We start from the raw sequence: 25163 nt of genomic DNA, 5'->3' as shown, positions 1-25163 counted from the left end.
GGATTCAAGGACTGCAAGCTGGTGTGGAAAACTATGATTTTCCCAGGGCCATGAAGAAAAGAAGCCAAGCATTCCTCTAAGGTTTTACAAATAAAAGACAATTGCCAAAAATTGTGGTGATGTATTCCTTGGCATGTACCTATTCAGACAGACAAAAGAGAATAAGGCACAGTCACTGGAGATAAAGTATCCACCTCTGGTTGGTGCATGGTAGTCTGAGAAACTCTCAAACTCAGTATGAAAGGACAGGACTGCCGCCAGGAGATGGCCATGACTAGCTGCACAGTCTCCCTAAGACTGTCTCTGGGGCTGAACCCACACAGCACTGCTGACACGACACAGTTCCTGTCTGTAGCTTTGCAGGAGGACGATCTTGCAGACACTGGACTACTTCTCAGGAGTTTCCTGAATTTAGGTTTACTTCTGAATAGTTTCTATGTTTGCTATACTCAAAACACTACTTTTCCTTTTCTTTCAATAATTTCATGTCCTTAGGTTATGCATTTTACCTGAACTCATTCAACTTTCAAAAAACTCAGCATTGATAGTGGCAACATTTTCCCACCCTGTCAAGAGCAGAGTGGTTTCTATTACATAAACTTTTCCCCAAGCACTGTGGTGACTCGTGCTGCAGAGGAAACTAGTAATCTTGATAATGCAGGAGGCTGAGTTATAAGTCTAATTTATTTCACTTTTTGAAATAAACCTTAAAGCTGTCAGTAACAACTTTATCCAAACGTTGTCTGTATTTGCCAACAAACCAAAGTCACTCAGTATTCTGTAACATCTGCAAGCAAAAAGGTAAGAACTAAAATTTTATTCACTGTGTTTCTCCTAATTCATGTTTCAATGAAAGTGTAGCTGACTTCTTTAAAATTTTGCCTTTGGAGTGTAAACATACATTAAGAAAGTAAAGGTTTAAATACTGAATTTTTGAACATTCATGTTTTAATACCCATGCCTAGCATAGTTGTAGCAGGGGAAGGCAGTCAGCAGAGGGAGCAGAGCTGTTGTTTTATCATAGAGCAGATTTTTCCAGCCTCTGGAGTTGAAATTACCTACCTCTCACTGACAGCCGCCCATGCTGTAAACCATCAACTGTGACCAAGCGAACATTTTGGATGTCATCATTGTCTACAATTTGGAAGTGTTGCCATGTGATGGGTCGGGATTGCCCCTCTAGGAGGTTGAGGCCTGCAAAGAGCAGAGAGTTATGTCACTCTCATTTAGAAGCATTTACTGCTTTTAAAGGTGTTTCCAACCAGGAAAAAAAAAACCCAGAATGTATAATTCTATCTACACATCTATGTGTGAAAGGTATTCCAATGGAGGTTTAGATTGGATATTAGGAAATATTTCTACACTGAAAGAGTGATTTAGCTTTGGAACAAGCTCCCCAGGACAGTAGTGAAGTCACTATAACTGAGAGTTTTCAAATAACAAGTAGACATGACACTTCATGATAGAGTTTAGTGGGCACAGTGGGCATAGTGATATTCAGATGAAGATATTTTTTGGGTTTTTTTCAACCTTAATACTTCTATAATGCTATGATTCTAAGGCCACCTAAAATCTGATAACAGCTTCTGACATACTTGAATTTGTTCACTGTCTTTAAGGAATCTTTTTCAGAGAAATAACCAATTCTGATGTTGCAGGATGCACCTAGTGCAGGTAACCTCATTTGCAAGTTGCACACTGTGCCCTGGGTGGCAGCAAATATCTGGAGCCCCAAGCAAAGAACCTGGGCAAATGAATGGAAACAGACCCTTTGTGTAAAAAAGGGCATAGGGTGTGGCTGGTGACCCAGAGACTTGCAGGACCCAGTGAGCAACAAGAACAAATATCACTATTGGAACAAGTACACACAGATTGTGGAGGTATAAAAGTCAGGCATTCCTTTGTTCAGGGTCCCTCCCTGGAGACACCCAGTTTGAGCTAATTTTCTGTTGCTGCACCAGAGTTAAATTACATAAAGGAAACAGACAACTAGGATTCCTATATGGGAAACCCAGAGTGAGCCAGTTAAAGAAAGCTGTCTGTTAGTGTGTGTGTGTGTGTGTGTGGTGAGTGTAGAAGTCTAGCAGGAGATCCGTCAGGTCACTGGAGCCACCTCCTGTGAATGGAAGTCTTGGATGATGCAATTGTGGTTCACAGAGGGGGGAATCTGAAACGTCAGGCAGGAAAGTTGCCTTGATATCTGGTTTCCAATTATCTGATAATCTAATGAGGCACATTTCTGGACATTTGCATCTACAAGAGCATTGCACTTGTAATCTCACAATGTCTTAAACTGGGCATTTAGATTCTTGAGTGAGTCTACAGTTAACATATGTTGATCTTCCTGAGAGAGGACAGTGTTCCTTCTTATTTAGACAGTCATTTCAGGTGAGGTTGCTCTGGAAGACATGAGGTACCTTCTTCTCTGCTCCTTTCCTTTTCTACTGTAGGAAAACTGCATTTTCCCTGGTGTTAACTTCTAGATGAGTTTGATCTTACATATTTTCCTTTTGATTATTAAATATCAATGCACTCTAGATGAGAGTGTCTGTTCCCTTTCCAGTGCAGGCATTATAAATCTGTTTGAATTAGATTTAACCCTTTAAGCTTTCCAGGCTTTAAATGCTGGTGGTATATCGTTCCCTTTTTCCTAGTTGTTCATTTTTGCACACTTCCACTTTAAACAACGCCAACAAGCCTTTGTCATTCCCACATGCCACCCCACTATTCCTATTCCATCGTATATTTGCCTTTAATTTTCACACTATTTTATGTACAGTTCGTTCTTCAAGAAAATGCTTTATAAATAAATCCCAGTTTTCCTGTAACTTAATTTTTTCTTTATTTTTCATTCCAGTTAAGACAATAGATCTTTTTCAAGTTGTTGTAACATGTTCCCTCCAAAATTAATATAAGGGAAAATAGATTTATGCTCCTTCAGTTTAATGATCCTTAGACTTCAGGTGTAGATCTGAATTTTAGAGCTTTGTCAAATATGTGTGTCAAAAAAGTTATTAACTCTGAAGTAAAATGAACTTAGCATAAGAGATCTCACCTGTATTCCATGAAACCCGAGGGGCATTTGTATCTGTTGTTCTGATAGAAAGATGCACAATGATTGGTAAACTCCTTTCAAAGTAGAAGTCATGTACCTCAAACTCCACCTGTTGTGAAAACAGATAAACTACTTGTTGAAAACTGGAAACCAAATGTACTTCAAAACACATATAGTGCATTCTCTCCTGGGAGGTCTTACAGGCATCTGATGACATGTTAATAAACAAATGACAATATGATTATTAAAATGATAATATTATTATTAAAATAATTTTTTAGCTTAAAAAAAGAGCCACAGAAGCTCTACACAAAACTGAGTATCTGCGTTCTTTGCTCTTGAGAGTGAATTCTGTGAAGCTTAGTTTCTAGTGTGTGTAATTTTCATTTTAATTGTGGTAGAGTTAAATCATCAAATAATACAGAGCTTTTTTTAAACTAGTAGTAATAAGAAGTGGAGGAGACATTTCCTACTCTTTTAAGAGGTGTAGAACCAAAAATAGATACGACATAAAATATATGCTCTAGTATAGAAAGAAATACAATTTAAAAAAAAATCAAACTCTTGAGTTGTCAGACTCCAGAACAGTCAAATTCTTGAACCTGCAATCAAATTATGCTGAAAGCAGAACAGAGATGAGGCACTTAAGGAGCAGATATTTTGGTAGGATGTCTGGTCTTCACATTAAGGAAGCAACAAAAGGAGCTTCCTGGGACAGCCAAGAAAAAAAAAGTGAGAAAAGTCTTGTCAGCATCAATTGCCAGTTACTGTTGCTGTTGCCCTGCTTTCCAGGCAACCCCTTCCTCAGCTTACCTTGCTTTGATTTTCTGTTCCTTCTGTTTCATTACATTAGTATCAACCATTTTTCTTTGATTGGATAATTCCTTAAATGCTGTATCAGACAGTTATTTCATAACTGACTCAAGAACCTGCAGACATTTGCATCATGCTCCCTGTGTTAGTCACACGCTTTTACTACTCCCAGCAGGAACTGCTGGGAGACCCTTTTGGTTATCCCGAAACCACCATTATCACAGCAGACAGGCTGTAAGGCCAAATAGCAATCCTGGCCTTTAACTGGTCCATCTCTCATGACTTTAAATATGCCACCTCTGCACAGGTCACAGTAATGTCATGCAGGGAGGGATAAAAGCTCTGTGGAAAAGGCACCACTGATCTTTCCAAGGACTCTGGGGTAGAGTGCAAGCACTGTTATTTCACTATTCCTCTTACTGAAAAACACATCCAGTTTAGAGATTTCTCAGTCAGAAGGACTAAAAGGATTTCAGTACAAAGAAATTCTTATGTAGTGAGCAATAAACATCTATTTTGTGTTAATTAAGATGATACGTCAGAGAAGAAAATGGTAAAATACTTTACTTCTACTCCTGTATTGCATATAGTTCTAAAATTTTTTTCCCTGAAAAATATCCATTACATACAATTACATTTTAGTCTTAAGGAGATGAAAAACAGCAAATGTTCACATGTCCCACTGTTACCTCATAATTCCTCCTCTCTGTGTGGCTGTTATTTGGAGGCTGATAAGCAATAAGCATGTCACAGAGATTGTTCCACGTGAAGGAGCCAACTGGTTTTGTGTGGTCAGAGAGGTGAGTGATAAAGCCCTGTAGAGGTGGCTTGGTAATGTTGAATATAAGCAGGGACTTCGGAGTTTCTTTGTCTTCAGCATCAATGGTTGTGGTTGTAATAGGGGTTAAAATAAATTGATCTACTTCCAGGATGAACTTTGCCATTGGGGCAGCTTTAGGTATTTGGTTAGGAGCAGCACCTCTAATCTGAACAGGGAGCCATGCATACTCTGTCTACAACAGGAAGAAAATGAGACAACTAAAAAGGCAAAGTAAAGTGAAAAAATAAACTTCATTTCTTTTAGCTTCATGTGACAAGTCAGGGTACATGTTAAAGCAATAATTATTTTGAAAAGAAAAATTGAAATATTTTAATTAGCAAATGCCTAGAGTAAATATTGAGACATCATGAATATGACTTTCAGGTTCACTAGTCTTACTTATGTCCTTAATTTGGGGCTGAAATTACTTACTTAATTCAATGTGAATTCATTTAATAACTTTATCTGACAGAAACATGCACATGCTATTAATTATTATTAACTGAATATGTTCACAGAGCTCTTAACTTATTAAATTACTGTATATGTTGAAATCAATGCAAATCATGCCATATAAAAGTTGTGGAATAATACCAGAATTAAATTTTCTCTCAGGATAAACTACTTATGTCTGACAGTAATCAACCAGAGGTGTTTATCTGTATCCATAATGGTCTAATCATAAAGGCAGGGAGATAATGCCTTTCATTACCTTAACAGGCAAAGTTCTAAGAACTGAAAAAGTTTAAAGGCTCACTATCTCTCTTCAAATGTGACAAGGAGCAAAACATGTACTAAAAAAGAAATAACAACAACAACACAGGATGACAATCAGACATTATAAACTTGCATAAAAATCTACCTTATGCAAAGTTTTGCTTCTGCTGTCTGAGAGATCCAACCTTACAGGAATATAATCAGTGTCAGGCGAGGGGGGATCAAGGTGTCGATATTGAATGCCCATCCTCAGAAATTCTTCACAGTTCATCTTTTTGTTGTTAATAACTCCTAGTCCCAGTGTACAGCTCCCATTTCTACACTCTTGGCCCAGGCTGTGCTCTGTAACCCAACAGCAATGGTGAAACAGTTACTGGAGCAGAAACCAATGTGGGAAATCTACTCATGTAGCTAAAGTAACCCTGAGACACAGAGTGTGATGAAAAGTAGGGCTCCTTTCCTGACTTAATTTCTCCTGCAGGATTTTATTTTCAACTGATATTTTTCAACTCCATCCTCCCTTAGTGTCCTGGTTAGGTGCTGCCTCAAGCAACTACCTGTGCTGTTTCTGCTGAGACTTGGCACTCACAAAGCTGTCACATTGGTCCACATGTCTAGGAGCCAGAAACAGAATCCAGTCAAGGAATTATTGACCCAGGTCTGTGATCTGCATGGTGCCTCACTAAAACTTCATGCCCCTTTCATGCCCACGATAGCTCAAGCTGTTCATTAAACTTCACACGACCCACAGTTAAACAGCATGTCTGAAAGAACCCACTGCTGCAGACTTAATCCACTGCATCTCTTTGAACGCACTAATGCAAACAACAAAAGCACATCATACTAGCGCCAGGGACGAAGCTCCATGGCTGATCTCCAAGAAACTGCTCTTGCTGCACTTTCCTGGCAATAAGCTGGCCATGAGCAGGCAGATGAGTTTCCAAAGAGATTATGGAAATGGTGCAATTCAGGTTTATCTTCCTGTCATAATCAAATGTGAGGATATTCTTGTCAATCACCCTAGATAGACCATAGTATTCAGGGACCTCCAAAGCATGGGAGCGCATTTTTATGATGTTACAGTCTGGCTCAAGTAACTTCACATGAAGGGTGAATGTTTCCACAAACGTTTCTGTTTCTGTAAACCTGCAAGTGAAAGAAGAAAATTAGTTATGCTTCCTCCCATCTTCTGTTGCTTTGTGATTTGGGCACTGTCCTCATCTTTGAATCACTTGAACCTCTTTCTCTCTTGTGTGCTCAAGCCTTGAGTCCCCATAAATCCAGACCCTGCTGCCCAAATCCCTCTACTTATAAGCAAGGTGTCTATGTGAAGGAAGAGGTTACTCTCTTTGTATATATGAAAGTATCTGTCCCTATCAGCAGGATAGCAGAGTACATGCAGTACTCTGAAGTGATGCCATAAGTTTTAGCTTTCATATTTTTCAGATTCTGTACTGCATTAATACATAACTCTGAACTTCATATAAAGTGTTAGCAAGTTCTCTTCACAGTGTATCCTTTTCCAGCCTGAGGACCAAGGACACCTTTACAACTTTAGGCCCCAAAAGTATAACAACAGAAAATTGTGGAGAACAATCTGAGAGGATGAGACTTCATAACGTGCAGCAGTAATTAGACAATTGACCTCAATATGTAAATGGACCAAAACTTATAAAAGTATGAAAACTCATGACTCAGAATCCATCTTGAGTCCGTCTTGGGTCCATTTAAGGTGGAGCCATGGCTGGGCTCTTGTACTACCCGAGATGTATCCTTTGAAGGTCTTTTAATAAATATCTAATAAATATTTAAATATTTTATTTCTTTAACACTGTCTAGCCTCTGTTCCAGGTAGCCTCACAAGGCATCAAAAGTACTTTTTTCACTTTCCATAGTATAATGCAAAATCATTATGCTGGTTATATGTAATAAGCCAGCAATACATAATACACATTAAATTATCATATCTGCAGTACACGGTGAGAAATGTTTCTGTAAACAGATGGCCACTTGTCAAATAATAATGCATGCTACTGGACCCAAGTAGTTGCAACATGTACAGCAGAACATCCTTTAACTGTAAAAAATAGACTGCTTGCTCTTCCTAAGGTCAGCTGGGCTCCTGGTGACAGTGAAGTGTGATCTGCTGTTGCTGCTTACCTGTACAGCCTAAGCATAACCATGTCTTCATCTAAAATCGGACATCCATAGTGGGTATATTTGACTTCATTAGGAAGGAAATGACAGTCAAAAACCTACAAAGGAGAAAGAATAGACTGGCACCACACTTCCAAAGATGTTGACTTCACAGCATCTGTTCCACTTCTCCCTGAGTGCCTGGAATACATCAGACTGAGAAAATTTTTAGTATGTAGTTCATTTCTATGGATAGGTATTCACCTGTACTGTGAGAGTCAGAGAAACCACTTAAACATGGGGCTGCCAGCTCTCCACAATTGGAAGGGCAAGGGTCATATATGATTGTTTCAGCTGCCAAGTCCCTCCGCAGTACAACAAATGGTTTATCACCCACTTTATCGCTGCAGCCTGTGGAGTTAAGGGTGTAGATATATCCAGCAGTGCATACAACTGCAATGGTGCTGAAAAGCCAGCAATTCCAGCATTATAATTTGAGATTTATTGACTTTTAAGATTTATTGACTTGCTCATGACAATAGCTTGACTATATAGTAAATTTTGCTTTATGGCCACTTCAACTGTACCACAAAAGTACAAGCCAGTGAAATTTCTCTGTTAGAAACTTTGCTAACTCAGAGTTGTTCCCAGTTTTAGCGATACTGAGTTTGTATCAATATCTCTTTTCTAAATCAGATGCCATCTCTGTGCCATACCAACATACAGCCTGAACATCAGTGTAATCCACAGCACAAAAGCCAGCAGATTTCTGTATTTCCCTACTAGTTAATTCAAAATAGGCTAATTCTTACAACACACCTAAAACAGGCAAAATTTGAGTGAGTCTGTCTTGCTACAGTTTAACTTTCTAAGGCAGACACTTCTTTCAGGCAGATTGATTTATTTAATGGTTGGTTGACTTGTGAAAGCAAGGAAATGAGGAAACATGCTTGACACAAATAGAAAAAAGATTGCTTTGACACATCTATTCTTTGGAAAGGGAATTTGGATTCTGGGGCATAAAATTTTCATGTTCTCAAATACTGCAATTTGCAAAACTGGTGATTTATATTTCCTATGCAGTATTGTTTCTTTACTGAAACACCAGCTGAAAGCTCCTAGTATTGACAAGACTATGTCTGTGTTATCCTTGTGATAACAGAGAATCTCTGTGCAGTCCTTGGAGGATGGAAGATGCTCATTTTTGTATCTACGGAGAGAAAATGTATATTCCAGCCAGCAAGAAACCAAAATCACTGCATTTCCTAAGCTTTTTACTGTGAATCTAAATACTATTACATTAATTCCATTTTTTGGGGCAGTATTCACAAATGTTTATATAGACTTCCACAAACTAAACTAACATATGTTCAACACTCACTAACAGACCTAATGAGGCCATAACTAATAGCAATTAGTACATGTATATGGCTGACTGACTAGCTGCTTTTTTTTTTTTTTCCAAAAAAAAAAAAAAAAAAAAAAAGGTAATTTCTTAATGACAGTCATTTTTTAAAAATATGACAAAAGAATCATGAAAATTACGTGCCTTGCATGAATTTTCTTTGTTTCCCCAACCACTTCAAATGATGGTGAAATGGCTGAAGAACTATGGTAAGACTCCAAAATGTTGACTGGAAGTGTATCTCATAGAGAAAGGCTTCAGATGCTCTGACTTTCAGTGTAAAATTTATGTAATAATTTAATTCTAAATTAATTGTTAATGCATAGTTACCTGAAGCACAACCACCTCATGACCACCTTGTGGATTTCCACTAAAGGATATAAGAATTATTAGATTTTGTTTATTTCTGGCCATTGCACAGAATAGAACTTGTATCCTTCTGTATTGGAAGAATAATTAGAGTTTCTCAGTGAAAAGTCTACCAGTGAAAGGGTCTACTTCCACTGGAGTTATTCTCAGATGCTCAAGAAATGTGATAATTTTTCTATATTCCTAGCAATTTTAAAATTTATTGCCTGCTTTTAACTTTCATCAAGAAGTGTGTTGTACAAAGTCTTTCCCTTTTTTGGTTTGTTTGGGGTTTTTTTTAAGTGATGAGTTAGTTGATTTTCAGAGACATAAATACATGGATTAACCTCTTAGAATAATCTGTGGTGTTATGGAAAGTATGCTTGGTTTTATTTGTTGGGACTGCTTAGAAAGGAAGGACAAGAACAATTTGTGGAAAACAAAATTACTCTCATATGATGAAAGTTTTGACTATGTTGTGGCTGTTCTGTTGTGTATTATTTTCAAATGCCATAGAAATATGTGTTCTGCTTTTTTTCAAACAGAGACAACAAATATGTTTTTTCTTACTTAATGTCCTTTCTTTCTTAGTACAAACTAACATAAAGGAACATGATATTTAAGTAATCAATTAGTTAGTCTTTTGTGATTTTCCACAAATACGGGAAAAAATTAAGAAGTAGTTATACAGTATGTTGTTTTAAAGAGAAAAAGAGTATATTATATACAAAACCCACTCATATTACAGTTTCAGAAGCTTAATGTTGTACACTGAAAGATTCTTCAGAGACATAAATCAGTGTAGACCCCTCTAAGTCAATAGGATTTTTGCTACATAAGGGTGTTGTGGGGGACAAGGACAAGGGGATTACAGAAGTCCAGATAAAAGACATCCGAGCCCTTCTCTGGCCCACTGATGGAGTCACTCCAGCCCAGAAAGCCACTGGGTTGGTCAGGCAGGACCTGCCCTTGGCTGTCTCAAATCTCTTCCTTATCTTCCATGTTCCTTAGCACAGCTTCTAGGAGGATCTGTTCCATGATTTTCCCATGCACAGAGCAGAGGCTGACAGGTCAATAATTCCCAGAAAGATCCACCCTTTTTAAGAATGGGGTACTGTATGCCCCTTTTTTCAGTCTGGAAACTGGGATTTCACCTGACTGCCATGACTTTTAAAATACCATGGAACGTGCCTTCACAACTACATCAATCAGTTCCCTAAGGACTCTGGGATGCATCTCACTGGATCACATAGCAAAGAATCAATGTCCTTATTTTTAAGACACCATTAGTTCCACATCTTAATTGGTAACAAGGGATTGCGAAATTTAGAACCTTTCCACAAAGGTTTGCTACCACTGGCTGACAGTGAGTTTATGTGTGTATTGAGACCCAATCTACTTTGCAAAAAGAAACATCTGGTTTATATTTCCTTATATGTTTTCCTTTTGTATGAACAGGCAACTCTAAAGTCTATAAATTCACTGGGTAAGACAAAGGAAATCTAAATCTTTTCCTAATTACTGTTAAACTTTCGTTTTTTCCACTTCAACTGCTTTTCAATTACCATTTATAATTAAATTGTCATACATTCCTAGAACATTACTCAATTCAATGGTAGTAAACCAGATCATACCAGAGACATTTTTTGGCTGCAGAATTTCCTGTAGAAAGATCTTGAGTGGCACAAGAAGATCTGGACTCCTTTTTTGAGGAATGGTGAAAGCTCAGGCACTCTCTCCAGCCTGGTGCCCTGGGCCACCTGCCCAGCTAAGCTCTTCCCTCTACATGAGTGCCTGCAGCTTCCACACTCAGCTGCCTGGGCACATATTCAAGGCCATGCAAGAACAGAAGCTTAACAGAAATGGGGCTGGGAGAGGGGAAGTCGTTTGGAAATTAAGGTGCAGCAAATGCATATCTCCTAGGATCTCTTGAAAAGGGCCTCTAGCTGGTGCTTGAAACATGCTGGGTTATACTGGACAAAGTGGCTTTTTCAAAATACCTGGGTCCTGCTGCACACAGAGGCTGAGACAGAAATTGAAAGCAAAGTTACTCCTCAGCCAGACAGGTTGCAGACAGAAGAGGTTCACCACAGGTTTCACATGTAAGTCCCTCTTTTCTCCTTTAGATTGGATGTCATAAAAAAATTCTTCACTAGAAGGTTGGTCAGGCATTAAAACAGGTGCCCCAAGGAAGTGGTGGAATTCCTGGAAACATCCAAAAATTGTATATGGGTAGGTCTTAGGGATATGGTTTAGGAGCACACCTGACAATGATGAGTTAATGGTTGGACTCAAGGTTCTTCAAGGTCTTTCCAGCCTTAATGATTGTATGTCTGTATGAATCAAAGAACAGCCTATACTCAGGAAGTAGAAGTGAGGTACTGTGGTCAGTGCCCCTGTGGTGGCAGAAAACAAGCCCTGGGTAGTTTCATGTAGATGCACTACTCTGCTTGAGGCCAGTCTCTAGAGAAGATCACACATTGTCCTGTCCATCAACTCCTGTTTTCCCTGGTAGAAAGAAGCCTCGGCTCCTTAGGAGTGCCAATTCAGCTAAAGTACTTGTCAGGGGGTTGCAAAAATAATATTGATGACCAAGACAAAAGTTTTGAAAAATCTATTGTGATGGGTGCTCCTTCACCTATCTTCACAGAAGCCACCAAAACCCCTGGAAAGAATGTTAAAACTATATTCATATACAAACACACAAAAGTGTATGCTGTGGCACAAACCAGAATTTTTCAAAGCACCCAAATCTGCTTGGTTATGAATAATTAAAACCATTTATCTTCTGTCTATAACATTACATCTTCATGACAACTACTTTCAAGTCCTTCCTGCCATAACTCAGGTGGGGCAATTTGTAAAGCAGATGAATAGCAGAATGGTAATATGATAAATATATTTCTTTATTCCTACAAGCTTGACATTTGAACAGAAAACGGGAGTTTCAATGTATTTTCCATCTGCTAAGAATTTGGCTATTGCAGAGCAGAACAAACAATGCTATACACAATGTGCTTATTGTATGTGATTTTTTTTCTTAATTGCTCCTTAAGTAGTGGCTCCATGACTAAAATTCAAAATGCTGTAGTGGGCTATGCATTACTTAAGGGACACTGATTACCCTCATGGGAGAAAAATGAGCAGCTGAGAGACTAGAGGATATATCCTAACTGGAAGTTTTGAATACCCATTCTCTTCACTTGTGAAAGGAGACTCTGACCAGACTCACTTTCGTGCCGTTGTGCTACTGAGCTCAGCTTTTGGATTTCAGGGTTGTAGTTCTCTGCCAGATGTCTACTTAAGCAAAAGGCTGAATCTCACACACCATTCAGTTTCATGCTTTTTAGTCACTACCCAAAAGAAGAACAAAAGTCAATAGAGCATCTCTTTTTAGTTTCTCCCAGACCTGCACACACTAACACTCAAACCAGCAAAACAGAACCCAAATACCTGTGGAGTAAGTTTCCCAACCCTCTGTGTTATTGGCTCATTAATCACAACTTCTACTTTGCAGGCATCCTTCTCTCTGGGGATGGAAAATTTGAGGTCTTCTTCTGAGAGGAAGACAGACTGTCCCTTCATCACTTTCATCCCAAGGTTCACACTAATAAAGGAGGAGCACACAACTCTTAACATAGGCAGCAGTAGAAACAACAGGCTTTTCTCAAAGGGCTTCATCTTATAAAAGGGTGCCAGCCTTTTTCACTAGGGAAAAAATTTCTTAACAAAAGGAGTCTTCTTCCTCCACCAGCAGACTTTCGCCATATAATGCAGGCATTATTAGTCACAGGTAAAAATGTATGACATGTTTTCTATTAATAGGCTCTCCTTGACTGAAATTTGGGTATTTATTGGGCAGATATTTCCAAAATATATTTAAGTTGTTATAAAATTCATTGGTCAAGCCTGACAAATTGATGAATATGTTCTCAGAGTCCTTTCAAGGTTTGTCAATCCTGAAAAAAATAAGAAAAGAAAATTGCTTTAAGGCATCGGGAAACTATAAGGATAAAAAACAAAACAACAAACACATACAAAATACTTCTTCCATTTATGACAATTGCATTCATTTCAAGCAGCAGACTAGCTTCACCTTTGAATACCATTCAGTGCACACATGCTCAGAAAATAGCAGACAACCCCAAAATCTGAGAAAAATTCAACGGAAATAAAGAAGACAAGATAATATGGAAAATAAATTACACCATTTTCTCATGCCCCTAGCTACAGTTAATTTTCATCTTTCATGTTTATAACCTCATAAGAAAAGAATATTTTTTCTGACATTAAACCCTATTGAAATCCTTTAAAAAGCCTAATTTCTACAATTCTCCGAAGTCACTCACCTGCAACCCAAAGAAGAGGAAGTGATATTGATTTAACTAAATGTGAGATGATCATAAGAATTTCAAGACAGTAAAGTGCCAACATTCCTTTAGTTTTTGTAAATATTTGATTCCCTGGCTACTTATTTGCCTTACGACCAGCAGTGAACTTTCCTGAAAATTAATTTAAAAAAAAAACAACAACAACCAAAACCTTGCATGTCTTCATTTACTTTGTTTTTGTTAACAGGTAAGTTTTTACTCCAGCAGAATCACCTTCTGAGCAGCCTGTAACTGAACACATGTATCCACCCAGTTTTAATTTACACTGAAAACAAACAGTTCAGAAAATCTGTAAAATTATTCACTTCCTAAAGTGAAACAAGACCAATCCACTCACTTCACCACATATTTAAGACTGAAGACATTGAGACTCACATACTTGTTAAGTTAGATGTATGTTGACTATGTGGTCTGGAAGGCAAATTTTAACTCTCATTTTCTAGGTGTTTCTCTGAAAGTCTTTCCATTTTGGCTTAAAATATTGAAGCCATACTAGTCGGAAAAAAATCTGGGAGAAAATGTAGAATTCTAGCTGGTGGAAAAGGAATAAAATCCATGGTAAAACATTCAAAGAAAATAATTAGAAATTAAATTCAGACTAGGACCTGGAAAAGTGCAAAGAGAGAGTACATTACTCTGGCACATGGACCTGGTGGTTTACATCTCATGACAATAACTCTCTGCTCCATAATAGCAGGCTGAGGCTTAGATTTATGTGCAAAATAACAAAATGGCTTTATTCACAGGCATTTTCTTACATGGCACCTCATCAGAAATTATAAAATTAAAGCCTGGATAGTTTTGACTTTCTCCACTCCAGTGTGGATAGCTATCATAAAACAATGTTGGAGTTGAGAGATAGCCTCATCGCCAGTTTGAAAATGGCGGTCATGCAGAGACCTCTGCATCTTAACTCTGCTACAGCCCAGATCCATCTGTTTCTGGTGCCTGCCCCACAAATCCCAGCATGGAGTACAGTTGTAAATCTCAGGCACAGGCAGTAGTTTCTATGCTGCCCTTTCTTATTCTGCATCAAAAACCGTACAGAAAGTGTACAAGAGGAATCAGGAGAATTTTGATCAATTTCATGGTGGATGTATAAGATATTCTCTGCTACAAATTTGGTCCTGTTGTCACTGTGTATTACAGTCTTCCTTTGACTACTTTAACTTGCAGACACAGCTCCTCTATCACTATGTTTGACCCATATGTTCTATTCACTGGCCTCTGGATGCTGTAGGACTGTCTCCTGAGGTGACCAAGTGAAGATAAGAGAAGTATAACCTCACTTTCCTAATTACTTATACAATCATAGCAAGATGAAACAACAAGAGATTCTTTCAGCACATAATGACAATAAAAATGAGAAAGTTTTGGGGTGAGTACCAAGATATTAACATCCTCCCTATCTGTGAAGAAGATCATTGCTTCAATGAAGTCATGTGTGGGCTACATGGGACTGAAGTGTTCTGCTCTTCACCATATATACAACTCCTGGCGATGCCACTGTCACACTTTGTGGCTGCTTTGGACTTCCTTACAATCTCCTTACTTCTCTGCCCTAATATCACAGCTGAATCTGATTCACCTCTGCTATTCATTGCCATGCCACCAGTGTGTCCAGAATGGACATAAAATTAAGGAACTGTTTAATTCCAAATGCACCACAGTATTTCAGATATACTTAGTGGTCTAATGGTATAATGGTATTCATGAGCAACTCAGAAGTAGACTCAGTATTGTGAAGTTAAGCTGTTATCAGTTTTCTGAAGGTCTGTCTTATATGCCAAAAAAACTGAAAAAACTGTACAACTCCAGGTGCACTGTGTGAGTACAAGCTCACAGAAAGCTACCAGCTTTGGTCCCAGAAGTAAAACATTCCCGTAAGTTCAGTGATATTTCATATGCTAGCTTTTATCCCACCATGGGCGTAGAGCACATGATTTATGAGGAGAGGCTGACACAGTTGGATTTGTTCAGCCTGAAGAGAGGCTTTATAGCTTATTTTTAGATTTCTAACAGAAGAGCGCCTAGAGCAGAAGGAAGAGATATACAAACCCACTAAAATAGGAAGGTTTATTTAATAAACAACTTATCAAGGCTTGAGTTTCTTGATGTAACCTTGAAGCCAAATCTGCCATAACTGGCTTTTCTTGGAGAAAGAAGTGGGCAGAGGTCCTTTTCACCCTAAATCATGTGCAGACTCTAAGCTGAAAAGACAGAGCCATCTGACTGCTAGGATCTAAATTAATTACGTGGTGTATTTTTGCAAAACACAACGTTAGGTCCTCCCACCTGTCCAGTAATTCCCCTGAGATGCAATATAAACCCATACTGGTTATATAAAATGTGGCAACAAGCAGAGAGACCTCCTTTCCCATAATTAGAAGCAGATTGGCCTAGCTGGCTCTGAGATCTGGAAGCCCGGAAGATAAGTCCCAAAGATGTGCCCAAGGCATTGAACAAGGGACACAAGGCAAGCGGAACTCTAAACAGCTACTCATCTGCTGGCAACCCCTGCTCACTCAGCAGATGAGCCTGGGGGGAAAGCAGAGAGAGAAGGGGCCTCTGAAGAGGCAGTGAATGCCTCTATAGATCTGACAGAGGGACATACCAAACTGGGGACAATGTAGAGGAGGATTTCTGTTTAAAATTTCCTCCAAGTGCCAGAACTGGTTTTCCCTCAGGGCTGCTGGTGCACATGTGAGGAATGATGCAATGGTTAAATGCAAACATAACAACTAGTGAGTCTGATTCTGAGCAGAGCTATATTGATGTAAATAAAAGATTAATCCAGATTATTTAGATAGTTATCTACTAACACAAAACAACTGAAAGTAAAATCTGAAACCAATAACTCTCAGCTTTAATACCTAAAACTTGACTAAAATACCAGTAATCACAAGTGACCTTGTGCCAAGTCTCAATGACACCCAAAAACCTTCACTGGGATTTGGGTGAGTCTTCAAGAGTTTCTCTGTATGTGACAAAATCTCTTGTTACCTGGGATATTTCCCTGAATAAATAGATCAAAATTGTCCCCTTCTTTTGCAAATCTGGAAAATGGAGAATGATTGTTGTGGGTTGGAAGTTGCATTGATTTGTTTTAATGAATACCAGAAAAAGTGTGCAAGAAATAGAAAAAACATACAATTTTTTTTGAGGACAAGTTCAAAGAAAACAAGTAAGAGCTTTCCATGATTTCTAGGGAACAAGATGAATATTATTACAGCAATTAAAATCTAGCCCAGAGTAATGAAAGGATTATGAGCTATCAAATTAAGGGGTTGTCACTTCAGAATGTGCACTTAACACATGGACCCCTTGGACTGTTTGCTATTTAATGTTTTTGTTCCGTGCACTACAAACAAGTGTCACAGGTCACCAAGAACCTAGGTATTTGCTGAACTAAGGAGTGGCAGATACTCTGCAAGTATCGGACACATGCAGAGATGCATAAGGTAAAGTACAATCTTGGGTTAGCTGAGACTATGAATAGTAGAATTCTCTAGCTAGAAAATACATAACTTGTAAAATCTCCTTTTAATAACCATTTGAATAAACAGTGTATAATTAACTGCAGGATTTGTTGGTATGTCTTAGCAAAACAGTGAAAGAACTTATTTCTAAATGGTAATGGTTCCAGATAAATAAGTAGAAATCAAAAGCAAATGTAAAACCTTTGTAAGCACACATGTTAAGGAACACATGTAAACTTTCATGCATACATATGACTAATAAACTTATGCCTAGTTTAGATGAACTGAATCAGCTGTCTAAATGAACATGAAAATATAAAAATGCTGACAGATCCCTACTGCAAAATAAGTGTATAATAAATAATTCTAAAACATACATCTAAAAAAACAAGTTATCCCAACTAAATCAAATATATCCTTTTTCATTACTTACTAGTATCAAAAGGTTTTAGCATATGTTTCAGTACTTTTTATTATATTTCTTCTAGTGTGCCTCATTAATAAGACAATTCTAAGCAAAGAAATCTTATTTAGTTCTTCCAAGCTTTTAAACCACAAAGTTTTATTAGATCTGATGGAGAAAAGCCAGCATAGTTGAGAAATCTATATCAGCTTGAACATTAGGATAAAGTAAGTTGTCTGGAATCTAAACTTTCAAGTTAACTTCTACTAAACCACTGGCAAAACCCAGTGCCTGCTTTCCTCCAAGTTAGAACTGAGCTTTCATCCATCTCAAGCTCAAAATTACTGTCTGGCTGCTCTGCTGCAACATTCAGCAACAAACAGAATTCTGCAAGTTGTTAAGCACTATTATGACCAGAAAAACAACAGCATTCAGTGCGTACAACAAACTTGAATAAGATACTTACAGGTAGCAGTGTTTCTGCTGGACGCTGAACATGAGATCATACTAGAAAAAGAGGAAAAATGTATGTCACTGACCCAGTAATTTCTGTTTAAAAAGGCTGGCAGAGAAAGAAATCCAATGAGTGAGCAACAGAGAGAAAGCGGAGAGGGGGAGGGGAGAGAGATAGATGAAATTCCAGTCTTTCTGGTCAGCTCGCCTGTAGTTTTCTCTGTACTGAAAATCCACAATAAACACTCCTTGCTTGCAAGACTGTTCCTGACTGCGGAGGCACAAATTGCAAATACTTTCGGGCTCTGTATGATAAAAGAACTCAGAGATGCCTTGTAGTGTTTACACACAGCAGTGTTTCTCTGTTAGCTAGCCGCAGATCTTCTTTTCCTCTTCTGCTAGTTAAGTCTGTTGGGATTAAAAATTAAGCTGCTGTTATTAAGGTTTGCTGCTGCTTTTTTTTTTTTTTTTTCCTTTCCTTTATTCTTCTTCTTTTTTTTTTTATTTTTTTTTTTTTAACCACTTTTGCTAGTTTATTTCCTTTGAAGCACACACACTCACATCACCACAGTAGTATTAAAATTTTAATGTTATTTTTTCCTATTTAGAACAGCAAGAAAGACAAAGAGTATAGACTAAATCCTACCAATTATTAAATATCTCATAGGATTCAAGATATCTCATGCCTTCTGTCATGAGATTGACAACAGATTTAACCAGCTGATGAGATTCTAAGAAAAATTTGCTACCATACAGTGGGTCATGGATGCACCCTAGGAGGAAACCTGACAGCCCTAATTTTCAGAGCACAGAGACTGTATTGCAAAATCACAATACAAGGACAGACTACCCTATGCCCACCTCAGCACAGGGACCAAAAGATTTTTATAAGTATATGGGACAAAAATGTTTTCAGCCCAGTTGCAGGGCATTGTGACAAGGGCAAGAGGGACAGCATGGGGAAGAGCTACTGACTTCCAGGAATAAACAGGAGTCAAATCCAGCACAACTGTAGTGCTGTAACATTTTCTCCCCTTGCCCTTCTTTGAATAAGCAAGCTTTACCCTCATATGGAAACAAAGCCACAAAACTGAAGTCAATAGGAAGAAAGAAAACAACTAGCAGATGTTCCTGTGGCATGACTTATTTACAGATGAAGAAAACAGATGACTGTTAAAAATTAAATTAACTCAAAGATACACAATGTGTAATATGATATAATATGGACTATATTTCCCTAAGAAAAAAACACCACACAAAAAACATCTCCTTGAGCTACATTACTTGTATTAGAGTGGCATACTGTCCTGATTTCAGACTACACATCTTATCATTTCGAAAAATTTGCAATAAATACTTGTCTCCTCTGAGTTGTGTAGATGGCTGTGGGTTAGCCTGTGTTTTTCTGTTTTTTCTTGCTGAAACATAGCTCCCAGTACACTGGGATTAATGGCCTGTCTGTGTTATACAGTGGTCTGATTAGGAGCATTAGCATAACTGTCCTTACAGACCGATTAAAATGGTGGCATCCAATTTAAAGTTTGTCACACATTAATCAATAATATCATTGTGGAAGCTGTCTTTAAACCGGTTTTGTTACTGCAGCAATGAACTTAGCATCTCTCTCTTTTTTAAACTGCTTAATTACAATTAATTTTTCCAATCCATCAAGGTCACATTATTTAAAGGATAGAGCAAAATTACCCAAGCTTTTCTTGATAAATGCCAGAGCACTGAAGAGAAGACAAGCCTTTCGTACAACACTCAATCTTTCCATTTCAATGTTTGCCCACGCAGGAAATAGAGTACTTCTGTTTCCCATAGATGAAACTCAGTGCAATATATATTTTTTATCAATTATTGATAAAATAATGCAGTCCGGACTGTTGATATGAAGGTAATAACTTAATAGTTTTCTGCAAGATTTTGTTAGCAAGATACAGTTAAAATCAGCCTCTTTCTTTTCAGTCTTTAATTTCAATAATTTAAAAAGGACCATAGTTGAGGCACAAAGCAGGCAAGAATACACACACACACACACACACAAATGCCTCACACAGAGCCCCATCTCTCCTCTTTCATTTTGACTTACATTGATAAGCAAAGGCCTAAATCCACATTGTCTGATATCTGCACATTCAGTCAACACTCCTGTAAGAAGGATGAAGTTCTAAAAGGAATAAAAGACTTGTTCCTGTCCTAACCTGGAGGCTGTACAAGAGGAAGACATGCTGTATTGCGAGTGCAAAAATACAATTTTTTTCCAGGTATTTAGTACATTACAGAAATTTTATGGTGTGAGCAACAATACCTAGTAGCAGCAGTCCACTCTTCATACAACTTTTAAAGAAAATATCCCAGTGTACCAATATCTTACATAGAGCACAGCTGTAAGAAGATCAAATGCACTGGGTCATTGCTAGCTGCTTCATTGGCAAATACAAGCAGAGAATCTATAATGGCAAAGTTCTTACCGAAGACAAATTATTCAAATGTTTTGACTGCAGAAGGCGCATTAGACATAGAGAATGGTATTATGGGAAAATAAACCAAGGCAACACAAAAAATACTTGGTTTGTGTCAAGCAAATCAAAATATCAGAATGTTACCTGAATGTTTGAGTCAAATGTGAGTGGCACTTCAGTAAAATTAGTAGCTTCTTTGAGAAATCGATATTTAGTTCTATTCTCTCTAAATTAAATTAACTTTGATATTTTCCCAGAAGATTTTTTTATCTTGGGATAGACCCTCAAGTATTGCAGAGAAGTGAAGGGACATCTTCAAAGACTTTGGGAACTTGTCAACCTCTCAACCCCTGCAATCCTTTGCCTGCATGTATCTAGACCATGTCACCACTAGTAAGGTTTCTTGAAATTATACATCTGTAGGAATTAGCATACATGCTGTAAATCATAAAAACACCTCTCCATGGCCATGGTGTTCTTTTCAGAGATGTGAGAGGGCCTAGGCATAGCTGGATACAAAGCAGCAAAATCTTTCCTCCCTGCCCTCCAGGACGACCTCATGTAGCATGCATGGCCACTGGAGTTGTGGGTCTATGTGACCAGAGAGGCTTGTGGCACTAGGCCAGGATAGTAGAAACACATAATGATTTTGTAGGAAGAGAAACTCAGCTACCACCATTCTGCAGGACACTTTCTGCAGCACCAGAAGACATATTTGTGAATGTAAGCTTCATCACAGAATTTCAATTCTAGAAATTACGAGTATATGTACTTGTTATCCCAGCACTTATAAAGGTATTGACTCTTTCTCTTCAAAGCTGTTGCCATAGCCTTCTCATCTGCTGTAAAAAGATAAAGGTTAAGTTTTTCAAACCTTCAGATAACACGCTATGAAATGCGTTGCAGCAGCAAAGATGACTATCAGCATTTCTAGCTTTCAAGGGTGGCTAGTGTCTGGTCTTGTCACACAGGCATCATATATGAGGTCAGAATGAATGCTTTCCTAACTCTTCCTGGTCACAGAGAGCCTAGACATACTGAGCACCACGAAAATCATCCATTTGGCACCATTGGAGAACAGCACTTGGTGAAGACCTTGGAGGAATAGCAATGTCCATGTGGTAAAAGAAATAATTATATTCGCACCTGCAAAGAGCTTTTATATACCTAACAAGGGGTAGAAAAAGCAATTTTTCACACATCAAGAAGCATAGGACAGAAACGGTAAACACTATGTGTTCAAAATATAAGCTAAAAAAAGGCTAAAAAATTATCCCAAAAAACATGAAGGATGTTCTCATGCTGGCAGTCTGCTCACTTCTTGCAACAGTGCTTACAACTGGGCTTCAAAATGCATGCTCAAAATGCCCATGTTTTCCCTCTTTCTTTAAAGTCTGTTCACCTGTCCTTCCACCAAAACCCACAGACCATGTGTCCTCATTAATTCAAAGGGGGAATTGTTCTCATAATTAAACTACTACCCAATATGCTTCAAACTGGGAGACTTTTAGGAATATTGCCTTATTGCCATTAAAGGAATTTGTGCTCAGGAAAGGTTCCTTAGTTGTTCTAATTGAGATCAATCAAAGTGAATTTAATGAGACTCTGGAGATTTTTATTCAAAATCTTTGAAAATTTGGCGTTTTGTGAGGCAGGACCTTTATTTTGCCTTTAGATTTAGACCATAGCTGGTACAAGTGGATTTTCATCTCAGATAATGTTTCTAAAGTTTCACTGACTTTCATTACTTAGATCACTTTGCCACTGACTATGAAAGATCTGCAAAAAGAGTTTTCCAAACAATGTCACAGATTTTATTTTTGTCTTCTACAGAAGGGTGTAAGATCTGCAAAGGCAGAATACTTCTCAGAAGCATAATATGGTAGGATTAACACATAGAAGATATTGCTCCTGACCTTAAGCAGTACTTCCAGAAAACGTGATTTCAATATTTTTAGAACATTGAAATCATCCTATGCTTATCCTTGCCCATGCTATAAAGAGCATGCAGACTGAAAACCAGGAACGCTGATCCTCATAAAGAACCTCCCTTGCCTCTGAAGTCTACATTTCTTGGTTACAGCAGTGCTTCAATTGTGAAAACATATTCCTGAAACCATTACAATCCCTAACTGTTCAGAAGGCATGCAGAAGTCTTTAAGCACAGAATGGTGCTTTAATCTGCTATAATCCTCTAAAAAGATTACTTCTGAAAAATTTTTGTATCTTGGCATTCAGCTAAGGTATTATTAAGATGAGAGGTTAATTTAAGAAAATTGAAGGAGCCTTCTGAGATGGAAGAAGAAAAGAAATCATGCTAGTTTGCACCTACTGAGGACAGCTTAGCGAATTCTAGGAAGAGGTGTTATTTTAATTCTATCAGCACCAGATCTGATTCTTGCTTGTAATGAATGAAACACAGCAACTGGAAAAATGAAGACTTCTCCAGAATATCCCAACTGTACATGTGGGTATTCTTATTTCTACTTTAATATCAAAGCCCAGCTGTGGCATAAGTACTCACTGTTATCCAGGCAGATGCAGACCTAAAGAAGGTGGAACAGTATGGGCAACATGAGAGGTTTGAGGGATAAAGACAAAAAGGAAATAAGAGGAGGGCAGAACTAAGACTAGCTTGGAAAGGAGAGCCCGAAATCTGGGTGCCAGCTACGGCCAACAGCTTCATCTCACACAGCCCAAGGCAAGCCTTTGTTTCACCATTCTCACTGAACAGCACATTAGTGTTAAGACATGAGCTGATGAGACCAGAGAAATGCTTCCCCAGCCTGACACACAGCTGTATCTTTATGTGTACAAACAGATACAATTCAGCAAGAATTTTATTAGTAATGCAATTAAGTTTGGTCTTTGGAAGCAAGGAATCATATTTTTTTTTTCTTTTCAAGAACCTTGTTTAGAATTACAGTAGATAATACAAAGAGAAGGAGAAAATCCTTAAGCAAGACCCTCTAAATATCTGAAAAATAATCTTGAATAGGTGTTTTGAGTTGTATTAATGTCATAAGCTTCCATATCTGGAAAGCAAAATGGCAAATAAGACACGTCACAAAACATCCGGACATGCTATAAAGAACATAGACTTTCTAACAATGCAGCACCTAGTCACTGCAGTTGGTAGATTCTTCTTTGGAAAAAAAACTCTTCCTTCTCTTCCTCTTCCACTATTTTTACTATCTTGTCTTTTCTAAGTCTTCCAGTGACCAGATGTAGATCCATTTCAGTTTTACCTGGAAGTGCCTAGTCTTTATTCACAGTGTTGGTTTTTTGCTTGAACCATCCTCCCTGCACTGGTCAGAAGATGAGCCCAGTAAAAAAAATTAAAGTAAATACACTTAATTTAAAATCTCTTTCCAGCTGAGGTTCCTTACAGAGTAACAGTGAATGATAGATAATGTGAGGTGTCTTTTCTCTTGGCCGTTTGTCTGAACAGAATTTTAAATTAGCCACCCTAGATCAGAGTGAAAAAGTACAAAGCCTCTTAAAGGAGTGTAGGGTGTTGGTCAGAAAAACATAAGCTTGGGAAAGAGCTGGGACATTGTGGAAGGACAGAAATATGAATGAGAGACAAAGAAACTTGTTCCATTTTCTGACTTCCCCAAGCCAAAGGTACCCAAGGTAAGATCCAAACTGTGAGAGCACTAAATCACACAAATTGAACCAGCTGTAGTGTTTCCAGGTCACCAACAAATCTTATTGAATCATAGAATGACAGAATGTTCTGATTTGGAAGGGACCTTAAAGATCATCTGTCCTAATCCCTCTGCTGTGGACAGAAGTGTCTTTTACAAGATCAGGTTGCTCAAAGTCTCATTACACCTCATTTATAGGACGGACTGTGGCACATCTCAAGTGTTGTTACACTGAAATATACAATTACTTTATTAGTGCAGACAGAAGAGAAAGCCAAAGAGAACCTGGGCAGAGTGATTAGTGACCTGCTCAGCCTTAGCAGCATTACAATGTACATGCCTGTAATTAGGAAAATAAGGGATGCATGCACCTAAATTTGGATCTCGTGTCTCAGTTGCTCACAACTTTGGAAAATGGCATTTCCCAGACTTAATTCAATGTCACATTGAATGAGCTGAAAAAAATAATCTACCTTAAAAGAATGCTAAGTTCTTTGGAGATATCTGTCACTGCAAGCCCGAAGGAAGCTTATCCTGTGGGACACCACCGTGCTGAGAAAACACTGTCTGACTCAGGCAGAAGGGGCTCACTTTGCACCCGCTGATGTCCAGCCATGTCATCATGGATCTTTGTTCTGGAGGATATAGCAGTACTGAGTTAAGGCACTGCATCAGCACTCAGGAGAGCTTCAGGGGCATCTGTTTGACTCCAGCTCCAGCAGATTGTAATTATCTTTGTCCAGACCTCACTGGCCCTGAAGCATGGTCAGTAAAGGAGATGGCCTCAGAGCTCCCCTGCAAATTCAGCACAAGAACTGAGATAGGCACCACGCTGTTTTCAGCCACCAGTCAAAATAGATGAGGGTTTAGAACTGTGTAAAGACATAAATTAAGCTTTTATTCAAAGCAAGTACCTTTACTTGAATCTATAAAACAGGGGTTTGATCTCACTCTGATTTAACCTCTACCAAAAAAAACAAATTAAAAAAAAAATTTAAAAAAAAAAAAGTATTATGAGTATATAGAGT

At 38.2% G+C, this 25163-nt stretch overlaps 1 protein-coding gene across 1 annotated transcript in view; it reads right to left on the bottom strand.

The window, feature by feature from the left end:
• Nucleotides 1–18112, bottom strand: part of FREM1 (FRAS1 related extracellular matrix 1) — a 64144-nt gene extending 46032 nt beyond the window's left edge. Inside the window, exons 1-8 of the mRNA XM_066339570.1 lie at nucleotides 18034–18112; nucleotides 12748–13253; nucleotides 7566–7660; nucleotides 6250–6551; nucleotides 5551–5747; nucleotides 4558–4881; nucleotides 3056–3164; nucleotides 1063–1194 (exon numbers count right to left, since the gene is read on the bottom strand). Of these exons, the coding sequence (XP_066195667.1) occupies nucleotides 1063–1194; nucleotides 3056–3164; nucleotides 4558–4881; nucleotides 5551–5747; nucleotides 6250–6551; nucleotides 7566–7660; nucleotides 12748–12975 (1387 nt within the window). The 5' untranslated portion in view covers nucleotides 12976–13253; nucleotides 18034–18112. The remainder of the gene's footprint in view (nucleotides 1–1062; nucleotides 1195–3055; nucleotides 3165–4557; nucleotides 4882–5550; nucleotides 5748–6249; nucleotides 6552–7565; nucleotides 7661–12747; nucleotides 13254–18033) is intronic.
• Between the last annotated feature and the right edge of the window lie 7051 nt (nucleotides 18113–25163).

This window comes from Sylvia atricapilla, chromosome Z (genome assembly GCF_009819655.1).
Source record: "Sylvia atricapilla isolate bSylAtr1 chromosome Z, bSylAtr1.pri, whole genome shotgun sequence".
In the NCBI taxonomy this organism is placed as follows: domain Eukaryota; kingdom Metazoa; phylum Chordata; class Aves; order Passeriformes; family Sylviidae; genus Sylvia; species Sylvia atricapilla.
The sequence above is the reverse complement of the archived record's forward strand: the minus strand, read 5'-3'. Positions and strand labels throughout refer to the sequence as shown.